Source organism: Hyperolius riggenbachi, chromosome 11, assembly GCF_040937935.1.
Source record: "Hyperolius riggenbachi isolate aHypRig1 chromosome 11, aHypRig1.pri, whole genome shotgun sequence".
Taxonomy (NCBI): Eukaryota; Metazoa; Chordata; class Amphibia; order Anura; family Hyperoliidae; genus Hyperolius; species Hyperolius riggenbachi.
Genome location: NC_090656.1, coordinates 193,012,407 through 193,026,035, shown reverse-complemented (window position 1 = coordinate 193,026,035; position 13,629 = coordinate 193,012,407). Strand labels below are relative to the sequence as shown.

The following is a 13,629-nucleotide window of genomic DNA, read 5'->3' as shown; positions in this document are numbered from 1 at the left end:
GAACCTTCCTAATGCGTCACCGAGACTACAGGATCATCTCGTCAGAGCCCAGGCCACCTCCACTGTTCTCTCTACTTACCCCTCCCACTTTGTTGTAAGTCATCCATCCACCTACCTCCATTGTAACAGAATGCTTTGCTAGCCTTCAGTCTACAAACACATCTGTACTGAATTCCTAAACTGTTGCTCAAGGGATTCCCAATCCCTGCAGGTAACATTAGTTGAAAGTGTTTTTATGTAGCTTAACCACTTCAGGACCACAGTCTTTTCGCCCCTTAAGGACCAGAGCCTTTTTCTCCATTCAGACCACTGCAGCTTTCACGGTTTATTGCTCGCTCATACAACCTACCACCTAAATGAATTTTACCTCCTTTTCTTGTCACTAATAAAGCTTTCTTTTGCTGCTATTTGATTGCTCCTGCGATTTTTACTTTTTATTATATTCATCAAAAAAGACATGAATTTTGGCAAAAAAATGATTTTTTTCACTTTCTGTGCTGACATTTTTCAAATAAAGTAAAATTTCTGTATACATACAGCGCGAAAAATGTGGACAAACATGTTTTGGATAAAAAAAAAACCATTCAGTGTATATTTATTGGTTTGGGTAAAAGTTATAGCGTTTACAAACTATGGTGCAAAAAGTGAATTTTCCCATTTTCAAGCATCTATGACTTTTCTGACCCCCTGTCATGTTTCATGAGGGGCTAGAATTCCAGGATAGTATAAATACCCCCCAAATGACCCCATTTTGGAAAGAAGACATCCCAAAGTATTCACTGAGAGGCATAGTGAGTTCATAGAAGATATTATTTTTTGTCACAAGTAAGCGGAAAATGACATTTTGTGACAAAAAAATAAAAAATAAAAAAGTTTCCATTTCTTCTAACTTGCGACAAAAAAAAATGAAATCTGCCACGGACTCACCATGCCCCTCTCTGAATACCTTGAAGGGTCTACTTTTCAAAATGGGGTCATTTGTGGGGTGTGTTAACTGTCCTGACATTTTGGGGGTGCTAAATTGTAAGCACCCCTGTAAAGCCTAAAGGTGCTCATTGGACTTTGGACCCCTTAGCGCAGTTAGGCTGCAAAAAAGTGCCACACATGTGGTATTGCCGTACTCAGGAGAAGTAGTATAATGTGTTTTAGGGTGTATTTTTACACATACCCATGCTGGGTGGGAGAAATATCTCTGTAAATGACAATTTTTTAATTTTTTTTTACACACAATTGTCCATTTACAGAGTTATTTCTCCCACCCAGCATGGGTATGTGTAAAAATACACCACAAAACACATTATACTACTTCTCCCGAGTACGGCGATACCACATGTGTGGCACTTTTTTGCACCCTAACTGCGCTAAGGGGCCCAAAGTCCAATGAGTACCTTTAGGATTTCACAGGTCATTTTGCGGAATTTGATTTTCAGACTACTCCTCACGGTTTAGGGCCCCTAAAATGCCAGGGCAGTATAGGAACCCCACAAATGACCCCATTTTAGAAAGAAGACACCCCAAGGTATTCCGTTAGGAGTATGGTGAGTTCATAGAAGATTTTATTTTTTGTCACAAGTTAGCGGAACATGACACTTTGTGGGAAAAAACAATTAAAATCAATTTCCGCTAACTTGTGACAAAAAAATAAAATCTTCTATGAACTTCCCATACTCCTAACTGAATACCTTGGGGTGTCTTCTTTCTAAAATGGGGTCATTTGTGGGGTTCCTATACTGCCCTGGCATTTTAGGGGCCCTAAACCGCGAGGAGTAGTCTGGAAATCAAATTCCGCAAAATGACCTGTGAAATCCTAAAGGTACTCATTGGACTTTGGGCCCTTTAGCGCAGTTAGGGTGCAAAAAAGTGCCACACATGTGGTATTGCCGTACTCGGGAGAAGTAGTATAATGTGTTTTGGGGTGTATTTTTACACATACCCATGCTGGGTGGGAGAAATACCTCTGTAAATGGACAATCGTGTGTAAAAAAATCAAAAGATTGTCATTTACAGAGGTATTTCTCCCACCCAGCATGGGTATGTGTAAAAATACACCACAAAACACATTATACTACTTCTCCCGAGTACGGCAATACCACATGTGTGGCACTTTTTTGCACCCTAACTGCGCTAAAGGGCCCAAAGTCCAATGAGTACCTTTAGGATTTCACAGGTCATTTTGCGACATTTGGTTTCAAGACTACTCCTCACGGTTTAGGGCCCCTAGAATGCCAGGGCAGTATAGGAACCCCACAAATGACCCCATTTTAGAAAGAAGACACCCCAAGGTATTCCGTTAGGAGTATGGTGAGTTCATAGAAGATTTTATTTTTTGTCACAAGTTAGCGGAACATGACACTTTGTGGAAAAAAACAATTAAAATCAATTTCTGCTAACTTGTGACAAAAAAATAAAATCTTCTATGAATTCCCCATACTCCTAACTGAATACCTTGGGGTGTCTTCTTTCTAAAATGGGGTCATTTGTGGGGTTCCTATACTGCCCTGGCATTTTAGGGGCCCTAAACCGTGAGGAGTAGTCTGGAAATCAAATTCCGCAAAATTACCTGTGAAATCCTAAAGGTACTCATTGGACTTTGGGCCCTTTAGCGCAGTTAGGGTGCAAAAAAGTGCCACACATGTGGTATCGCCGTACTCGGGAGAAGTAGTACAATGTGTTTTGGGGTGTATTTTTACACATACCCATGCTGGGTGGGAGAAATAACTCTGTAAATGGACAATTGTGTGTAAAAAAATCAAAAGATTGTCATTTACAGAGGTATTTCTCCCACCCAGCATAGGTATGTGTAAAAATACACCCCAAAACACATTATACTACTTCTCCCGAGTACGGCGATACCACATGTGTGGCACTTTTTTGCACCCTAACTGCGCTAAGGGGCCCAGAGTCCAATGAGTACCTTTAGGCTTTACAGGGGTGCTCAAAATTTAGCACCCCGCCCACTTGCCAGGACAGTTAACAAACCCCACAAATGACCCCATTTTGGAAAGAATACACGCTAAGGTATTCCATGAGGGCCATGGTGAGTTCATAGAAAATTTTATTTTTTGTCACAAGTTAGCGGAAAATGACATTTTGTGAAAAAAAAAAAAAAAACACAAAACCACAATTTCTGCTAACTTGTGACAAAAAATAAAACATTCTATGAACTCACCATGCACCTCACGGAATACTTTGGGGTGTCCTCTTTCCAAAATGGCATCATTCGTGGGGTCTGTCCTGGCATTTTAGGGTCTCTGCAATCATTACATGTATGGCCAGTATTAGGAGTTTCTGCTATACTCCTTATATTGGGCATAAGGGTAATGCACTGTGGGCTGAAAGGAAAAATGAACGTCAAACAATCAATCAATGTGGATGCCAAAAAATTTTGAAAAAAAAAAAAAGAGGAGGAAGGCGTCTGCCAGGACATAGGAGCTGCCGCCCCAAAAATCCAAACCCACCAGCTCGTATGCCCTGGCAAACCTGATTTATCCATTCACACTGATCGATGTGGATGAACAAATCATTGCTTGAGTTCTTTTTTGATACAAAGTGTTTGCCAAAGCATATGAATCCCCAACACCACTCCTCGGCCCATATGCCTCGGCAAACGTATCTTTTTGACTGCGGAGGAGAAATCTCGTCCTGCAGCGCTACATGCACCGACTTGTGTGTAAGCTGACAGACGCGCAATGTTCTGTCAGGATGCACCATCAGTGCTGCAGCTGATTGGTCGGTCTGGATAGAAAAAAAGACAAAACAATACAAAAAGGAGGGGAAGGCGTCTGCCAGGACATAGGAGCTGCCGACCCAAAAATCCAAACCCACCAGCTCGTATGCCCTGGCAAACCTGATTTATCCATTCACACTGATCGATGTGGATGAACAAATCATTGCCAGAGTTCTTTTTTGATACAAAGTGTTTGCCAAAGCATATGAATCCCCAACACCACTCCTCGGCCCATATGCCTCGGCAAACGTATCTTTTTGACTGCGGAGGAGAAATCTCGTCCTGCAGCGCTGCATGCACCGACTTGTGTGTAAGCTGACAGACGCGCAACGTTCTGTCAGGATGCACCATCAGTACTGCAGCTGGTTAGTCGTTCGCTCGGTCCACCTGGAAGGTTATTGGATGGAAAAAGAGAAAAAAAACCCCAAAAAACAAGCAAGCAGCAAAGCAATTACTTCATTAACATTAATAACCTTTGAACTTTTTTAATAAAAAACTTAACATTGCAAACCAAACATTAACTTCTTTGCTTACCTGTTTTTTTTTTTTTTTTAACTTACCTCCCGAGGACAAACCTCTCCTCCCCCATGGAACAATGTGCGAAGTGCAAATCGCACAGAGTTGTGGCGAAATACATTCCGCAATTTGTCCCAAGTGAAAGGAGAGGTTTCTGGCAGCCCTGTGTATTAGGGTCTCTGGAAACCCGATGTTTGGTTTTACACTGCATATTGACATATCCGGTGGGTCGAGCCCGCCGCACCGTATCGTCCAAAACAGACCTTCAGGCAATACCACAAGAGTAGCATTCGGCCTAGTAATGAACTGCGTCGCCATAGACTAACATGACTTCCGCGCCGATCGATATTGCCACAGAAGCCACGCAGTAACGTAGGCATGCACTAGCGTTAAGTCAAGCACTTCCGGCGTAGGGGGGGACCGCAAAGTGTGACTTTTGCTAGGCATTTTGCCCTAACGCATCGCAGCAGTGTGAAATAGCACTGAGAGACCCTTGTGTGCCTACCGCTGTGTGTGGAGTTCCCTATTCTCTAATAGTGTACCTGCTCGTGGTACCTCTCAAAACACTCCCCTAGGCATAGGCCAGGCTGGTCAGGACAGGTGGGACAATAAACAGTGGTGTCACGCCTTATTCCAGCCCTGCTGCAGACACGACAGCGTTTTCTTCGGATTCGTTGACCTGGGGTAGTCGGAATTGGATAGGCGTAATGCCTTCCATGTAGCCGGCTAGTTGCATCTTGGGGTTGGGCCACGGCACCTCCTGGATACAGGAGTTCCATCACGATCTGTTTATTAAATTGAATAAACGAGCCAGTTCTCCCAGCCTTACTGTAGAGAACAAAGCTGTTGTAAATTGCCAATTGAATGAGGTAAAAAGACACTTTTTTATACCAGCGTCTTGTTTTTCGGGCAACTAAATAGGGCGCTAACCTCTGGTCATTGAAGTCCACCCCTCCCATGTTAGTATTATACTCGTGGACGACAAGGGGTTTTTCAATGACCTTAGTTCGCCGTTGAATTTCAACTGTCGTGTCTGCGTGAATGGTGGACAGGAAGTAAACCTCCCTCTTGTCCTTCCATTTCACCGCGAGCAGGTCGTCAGCACACAAGGCGGCCCTCTGCCCCTGTTGAAGTTTGGTGGTAATGAGCCGTTGGGGGAAGCCCCGGCGACTAGGCCGCACGGTGCCACAGCATCGGATTTTTTCTATTTTTAAGTGCTGAAAGAGGGCCACACTTGTGTAATAATTGTCCACAAAAAGATGGTACCCCTTCTGGAACAAGGGTGACACCAAGTCCCACACAACCTTTCCACTGCTCCCCAGGTAGTCAGGGCATCCGACCGGCTCCAATTTTGAGTCTTTTCCCTCATAGACCCTAAAATAAGATGTATAGCCTGTGGCCCTTTCACAGAGCTTATACAGTTTCACCCCATACCGGGCGCGCTTGTTTGGGATGTACTGTTTGATGCGAAGGCGCCCGGTAAAGCGTATGAGGGACTCGTCTACGCAGATGTCCTGGTCAGGGGTATAAGCATCTGCAAATCTGGATGACAGGTGGTCTATGAGGGGTCGAATTTTGTGGAGCCGGTCAAAAGCAGGGTGGTCACTTCGATGACAGGTTTCGTTGTCATTGAAGTGCAGGAAGCTCAGGATGTTCTCAAATCGTGTCCTGGACATGGCAGCAGAGTACAGGGGAACATGATGTGCTGGGTCCGTAGACCAATAAGACCGCAACACATTCTGCTTTACTAGTCCCGTGTGAAGGAGAAGGCCCAAAAAAATTTTCATTTCGGAAACTTGGACTGGTTTCCACCGAAAAGGCTGGGCAAGGTACTTTTCTGGATTGTCGGTTATATATTGTGTGGCCTTACGGTTGGTCTCTGCCACAATTAAGTCCAAGAGATCCTGGGTGAAGAACAGATAGAAAAAGTCTAGGGCCGATCCTAGATTATCTGTCTCCACCTGGACTCCAGACTGGGCGGTGAAAGGGGGAAGTACGGGTGCGGCGGAATCAGGGGATTGCCAATTTGGGTTTGCCAGCACCTCTGGTAAATTAGGGGTAGTACGGGCCCGTCTTCTTGGTGGCTGCGACTGGGATCTTACTGCACGTGCCACCGAACCAGTTTCAACTTCCATGCTGGTGCTCGCCACTTCACCAGGGTCTACGGAAGTACTGGTGCTAGGTCCAGGAGATGTTGTGCTGCTGGTGCCTGCCCCACTATGAAATCTCAGACCAGCACGAACACCACTCTGCTGCCCTTGAGGCTGATCCTGCGCCACCTGCGGTCCAACAACATGGGGTGTGGTACGCCTGGCTTTAGCCGGGACCTCAACCTCGTCATCACTATCGGTCAGTGAGCCACTGCTCAATTCAGGTTCAAACTCTGACCCGGAAGATTCGTCGAATGAGGCGTCCCAATCGTCCTCATCCGACTGGGCCATGTACCTGAGAACCTCATCATCGGAATACCCCTTTCTTGCCATGGTGGGCTGCTAAATTTAGGGGGTATTCCTCTGAGACTACGCAGAAAAAAGAGCACCTACCTAGCAAAAGGGAGTATTTGAGAGGTAGAAAGCTGTGCTCACTGAGTTTTGATAAAAAAAATAAATCAAAACTGAGGTTTACAGTGCCACAGCTATTGTACAGTGTTTTTTGCAGTGATCAGAAAAAAAATTCTGTCACTGCGGTGGGGCGGGCTGAACGCAAGTGCAGGCGAACGATCAGGCCTGATCGGGCAAACACTGCGTTTTTTTTTGTGGATCCTAGTGACCCTAATAGATCTGACTGCGATCAGTAATGATCACTTACAGATACTATATAGTACCAATGTTGATTAGCGACAGTGATGACGCTAATTAGTGACTGTGGTGCAGTGGGCTGAGCACTAACTGACACTTACAAAGGGGCCTAGCTAACTGGCCTAACTGCTAACACTAGTGATACTAAAAAAGTGACAGTTTTCACTGTTTTTAGATCACTTGGATAGTGACAGGGGGGTGGTGGCGAGTGGGGAATCGGAGGCAATCAGAAACAATCACAGGACAATCAAAGGCAATCACAGGGCAATCGCAGGCCAATCACAGGGCACTCAATTCCCGGGACAATCAAAGTCAATCACAGGGCAATCAAACCAATCACGACACAATCAAAGCCGATCACAGGCCAATCAAAGCAAATCACAGGCCAATCACAGGACAATCACAGGGCAATCAAACCAATCACGACACAATCAAAGCCGATCACAGGCCAATCACAGGGCAATCACAGGGCAATCAAAGCCGATCACGGGACAATCAAAGCCGATCACGGGACAATCAAAGACGATCACAGGCCAATCAAAGGGCAATCACAGGGCAATCACGGGACAATCAAAAAAATCACGGGACAATCAAATACAATTACAGCACAATCAAATACAATGCACTGGGAAGGTGATTGGGGGGGGGGGGGGGCTGAGGGCGATCTAAGGGTGTGGGGGGTTGATTAGGTGCCCGCACGGGGCAGACTGGGTCCTGATCTGGTGGGTGGCAGACACAAGGGGTGACGATAGGAGATCAGTGAGGGATTACAGGGGAGAATAGATGTAAACAATGCACTGGGGAGGTTATCAGGAGGGGGGGGTCTGAGGGCAATCTGAGGGTCTGGGTGGGTGATCAGGTGCCCCCAAGGGACAGTTTAGGGTCTGCGCTGATGGGTGGTGGTGACAAGGGGTGATAGACAGGTGATAGATGGGTGATAGACAGGTGATCAGTGGGTAAGGCAGCTATATAGCTGTATACACTATACAGGGGGGTGGTCTGGGAGGGGGGTCTGGGGGGGATCTGAGGGTAGGGGGGGTGATCAGGGGACCCTAGGGGGCAGTTAGGGACCTAACCTAGGGGATAGCGTCCCTAGATAGTGACAGGGAGTGATTGATGGGTTTTATGGGGGTGCTTGGGTGCAAAATGTGGTGTGCTGGGGTGAGCAGGGGGGGTTCTGAGGGCTGGGGTGGGCGATCGGGTGGTCTGTGTGGGTAAAAACGGGTGTTGATATGCTCACAGTAAGGGCTGCCGTCCTCTCTGATGGTCGCACGACGAGTGACCATCAGCGGAGGAGGCAGCCAGTATAATACACTTTGTTACAATAACAAAGTGTATTATACTCCTCTGATTGGCCGGATCGCCGCATTTGAAACCCGCCGGCGCTGCTAATTGGCCGGCGGGTTTCCGTGCAGAGTGGGCGGAGCCTATTGCCGGCGGCGATCGCGTCATTGATGACGCGATCGCCGCACAGCCACCGCTGATGCCGCCCCTGCCGATGGGCGTATTGCGGTCGTTTGGGCCCGGACTTTGCCGCCGCCCATCGGCTGGGGGCGGTCGTTAAGTGGTTAAAGAATACCCGAACTGACATGTGACAAGATGAGATAGACATGGGTATGCACAGTGCCAAGCACACAAAGAACTATGCTGTGTTCCTTTTTCTCTTTCTCTGCCTGAAAGAGTTAAATATCAGGTATGTAAGTGGCTGACTCAGTCCTGACTCAGACAGGAAGTGACTACAGTGTGACCCTCACTGATAAGAAGTTCCAACTATAAAAGACTTTCCTAGCAGAAAACTGCTTCTGAGAGCAAGAAAGAGGTAAAAAGGAACACAGCATAGTTATTTGTATGCTTGGCGCTGTATATACCCATGTCTATTTCATCATGTCATATGTCACTTCGGGTATCCTTTAAAGCACGCCTGCAAAAGTGAGAGGGATATGAAGGTTGACCCATTTATTTCTGTTTCTGGATGTCCTGCTGATCATCTGTCTCTAAAGCTATGTACTCACTATTCGACAGGTCCAGCGACGTCCCCTTGACGACGGTAGTTAAGCGATGCCTCTTCCTGCGTCAAGTGATCACGGTACTTTGCGCTGAGTCGCCGAGGATCTTAAAGATCTGATCTGCCTGTACCCATGTCGCAAGATCGCGGAAACCACCGCTCGTCACTCATAAAACCGTTGGGAAAATCATTGGTAAAATTGCAACATCGGTACACCGCTTAATACCTTTAATCATAGATCCTGAATAAGCATGCAGATCAGGCGCTCTGACTGGATTAGCCACATGTTATAGGTTTGTGATTCAGATACTACTGATGCCTAAGCGATCAGCAGGACTGCCAGGCAACTAGTATTGTGTAAAAGGAAATAAACATGGCAGGCTCCATATCCCTCTCACTTCAGGTGTGCTTCAAAAGGTACGTATACGCGCAATACAAAAGGAAACGACGGGTCCGCAAGACGCTCCCGCTGGGAGGTTTTTAGCCGACAGTATTCGCGTGTGTACGCACTGTGCGGATCGTTCAGAAACAGCCTTATCAGTCCGCCGACAGCGAGTACACAGGCGCATACTGTCGGCTAAAGACCGCCCAGTGGAAGGGTCCGGCGGACCCGTGGTTTCCTTTTGTAGTGTGTGTGTGTACGCACCTAAAGGAGGGTTCCAGGATGGGCTACAAATAAAGGCACCTGGAAAAAAGGGCGCTGGATATTGCCACCAGTGGAATGTTGGTTAAATGATCTAATCTAATTAAATGACCTAACCTTGCCTCTACCTATGCCTAGCCCTTAACCCTCCCTCTACCAATGCCTAACCCTTCCGCTTCTGATTCCTAACCCTCCCTCTACCAATGCCTAGCCCTCCCTCTTCTGATCCCTAACCCTCCCTCTACAAATGCCTAACCCTTAACCTAAATCGGGTTTCCTCATTTCAGGTTTGCTTTAAGATCATTGGTGCTCATAACCTAGTAGCTCCCTCAGTCACCTGTAGGTCCACTACTTTGTTAAATAAACAGGCACACCACTTTATAATAACACTGATTTATATACTGTACTAATGAATCACTGCAGCTAGGTACACAGTGGGACGTTGCGGTGCTACTTTACGGGGGCATCTTAACACAGAAAGTCACACTGTAATTGTAAGTCTATGGAACGTTCACAGTGCGTGTAGTGCATTGGGTTCCAACACACTACAGTATACCCACACACTGCATGCAGTGAATTACTCCATAACGTGTGCATTATCAGAGGCGGTGAAGCATACTTCACCTAAGCACCTAAAGGCCGCATAACACGCGGTGTGACTTTTTCGTTGCGTTGCATTCCTGTTATACAGGGAATGCAGTGTCCCACTGTAAACCTTGCCTTATAGAATGCAGGATGACACATTTCTTAGGACATACTTGCTACTGCAACTGTATTACGACCCAAGAGTTTACATCTGTATCAATGGTTTGTACTGTCTTTGCTAATGGCCTGCGGCTGCCAGGCTAGGGGTGGCTGGTCCGGTAAGGCTTTGGGCGAGATTTCACATGCTTCACTAGATTATGGGCGAGCCGGTGAATTTACATGAATTTTTAATTGGTAATCCTTCGTTAAAATTACACATGAAACCCTTTAGACTTATTGTAGAACAGGTTTCAGGTGCTCTCTAATATAACAGTTTGGCAGTAGTGTATAAAATGAAATAATTATCACAGCTGCGATACTGCAACCGCATGGTGTGAAATCAACCACAAAAAACAATGCATTTTATTATTTCTAATGAAAGAGCTATTGCATTTCTCACAGTCAGGTTTGTGCAAACCCCCCCCCCCCCCTCCAGTGAATGTAACAGGAGTCTGACCTGACCGCAGTTCCCTCACCTGCCCCAGTATGGGTCCCAGAGGTGGTCCTGGCGAGGCCTGTCCTGCAGCTAGCACTATTTTGATCACACCTGCAACTTCTTTTTTTGCACCTTTCACAGCACGACTGGCCTTAGACATGGCTGCAAAAGAAATGAGATGTGTTAATGCAATACGTTAAAATAATCAAAAAACAGCCTACAAACCTTTAATTCTTGAGATATATGATCCTTTCACACCGCATGCAGTATAATTCTGCATGCCAACTCACTAACCATACAATTTGGCGCTAGTCCAGGTTAGGGGACTCAGCCATAAATCTCACAAGGAAATTTCTCTAATATGATTGGGTGGACGACACCCTCTCAAACTTTTAAGCCGCATCTACACACGTAGATGCGGCTGCGATGCTCCCTATCAATCGAGCCGCTGATGCGGCTCGATTGATAAGATCCAACAGGACGGATCTTGCTTCCGCCGATTCCCTGCTCGCTCCCCGCGAGGGGACAATGGCAGGGAATCAAGCGGAAGATAAGCGGCGCCGGCGGGGACGAGCGGGGAATCGTATGCGGAGCAGGGACGCGGCGGGTACGCGGAAGAGGCGATCCAGCGGCGAATCGAGCCGCCGGATCGCAGCCTACGCGTGTAGATGAGGCTTTAGGTTGTCGTAAACTAGGCCAGCCCACACTATTCGACCAATCACAATGCTTTGTGCTGTAGAGTGTGCTGTGATTGGCGAGCTGTTTCCGATGCCAGGTCCCCGAAACTAGACTAAAGCCGCATCTACACACGTAGATGCGGCCGCGATGCTCCTTATCAATCGAGCCGCATAAGATCCAACAGGACGGATCTTGCTTCCGCCGATTCCCTGCTCGCTCCCCGCGAGGGGACAATGGCAGGGAATCGAGCGGAAGATAGGCGGGGACGAGCGGGGAATCGTATGTGGCGCGGGGACGCGGCGGGTACGCGGAAGAGGCGATCCGGCGGCTCGATTAGCTTGCTGATGCGGCTCGATTGATAAGATCCGACAGGTCGGATCTTGCTGCCGCCGATTCCCTGCTCGTTCCACGCGAGGGGACAATGGCAGGGAATCGAGCGGAAGATAAGCGGCGCGGCGAGGAGCGGGTATCGAATCCAGCTAATCGAGCCGCTGGATCGGGGGCCTCATCTACGCGTGTAGATGAGGCTTTAAGACTGTCCAATTAAAATTGGGTGCATACACACACACTTACGCATGAAGAGGGAAGCCTCGGGATCCACCAGAGGCTTCCAGTGTCCTCCTCAAGACCCTCTCGAAGATAGCGCCAGCGTTTAATGTGCAACCACGCGAGTATGGCCACGTCTGCCCAGCACCAGGTAGCCCCTTGTGGATGAACACAAGTGCAGTACGGTTGCGCTCATTCACGGTAGGGGAGCGCAGTCATTAAAAAGCATATCTGACGAACAAGTTGTCAGATATGTTCCAGGGGTCCATCATGCGTGACCCTGGCAGTTTGCAGGAGGTCACAGGAAGCCTATGAAGGATCCTCTTCAAAGGTTCGCCTCAGGTACACTTTGATAGATCATTATACTTGAAAGCTCCAGGCATGGACCCAAGATCATCTGACACGAAAAAAATGCTTTGCAGCATAGGGAGGCACTCTGCCCACTGAGAGTGGTCACATTGGAGGAAGAGGCTCACCCAGTGATCTAAAGACCCCCTTTAAGAATTTAGCAGTTTTTGACTAACACATGCGACCACACCACTAACAGCCATGTAACAGACCACGTGATTTCTAATACTTTCATTTCGTCTCCTACCGCGGCCTACCTTATTCTATACACCGGGGCCAAGATTTGATCACTCAGCTGCTCACAGAGCGCACCCTAACATCTGCCCGACCTTGGCTTCACCCACAGCGCTCTCCAGCCGCAGCACGTCTCCCAGCTAACCACCACTGGAATCCCGGCCACAGCTAAATTCTCTCTTCTCATTCGATAGACTGCCCATCAGTCATGCATCGGCAGCACGCTGATTGGTTGCAGCGAGAAAGAGGCATAACGTGAAACCAAGGCGACAAGTTCAAGTAATGACACAGATTACAGAGGAAAAACTGGCACGTGTCCCTTCTAGAACGGCCATATTTGTGGAGCCTAATCTACTAGATTTACGGAGCGTTCGAATTATAGAACTGTTGGAGTGTGGGAAAGTAGACCATAGTATTACATAGCTCCCAACTGTCCCTCTTTTGGAGGGACAGTCCCTCTTTGGGAGCCCAGTCCCTCTGTCCCTCTTTCCTCCTCATGTGTCCCTCTTTCAGGACTTTGTCCCTCTTTCTATGTAAATATATATATTTTTCTACTAAAAAATGTGTTTGATTGACTCTAAACTTTATTCACATCCTTAACCAGTTCGCATTCAGTCGTTTTTCGCTTCATGCATCCGAACAATGTTCACCTCCCATTCATTAGCCTATAACTTTATTACTACTTATCACAATGAACTGATCTATATCTTGTTTTTTCCGCCACCAATTAGGCTTTCTTTGGGGGGTACATTTTACTAAGAGCCACTTTACTGTAAATGCATTTTAAAAGGAAGAATAAGAAAAAAACGGAAACAAATCATTATTTCTCACTTTTCGGCAATTATAGTTTTAAAATAATACATGCCTCCATAATTAAAACCCACGTATTGTATATGCCCATTTGTCCCGGTTATTACACCATTTAAATTATGTCCCTATCACAATGTATGGCGA

At 47.0% G+C, this 13,629-nt stretch overlaps 1 protein-coding gene across 1 annotated transcript in view; it reads right to left on the bottom strand.

Moving 5' to 3' along the window:
- MRPL11 (mitochondrial ribosomal protein L11) overlaps positions 1-12,851 on the bottom strand; it is a 28,989-nt gene extending 16,138 nt beyond the window's left edge. Inside the window, exons 1-2 of the mRNA XM_068261174.1 lie at positions 12,699-12,851; positions 10,910-11,031 (exon numbers count right to left, since the gene is read on the bottom strand). Of these exons, the coding sequence (XP_068117275.1) occupies positions 10,910-11,029 (120 nt within the window). The 5' untranslated portion in view covers positions 11,030-11,031; positions 12,699-12,851. The remainder of the gene's footprint in view (positions 1-10,909; positions 11,032-12,698) is intronic.
- Positions 12,852-13,629: the final 778 nt, after the last annotated feature.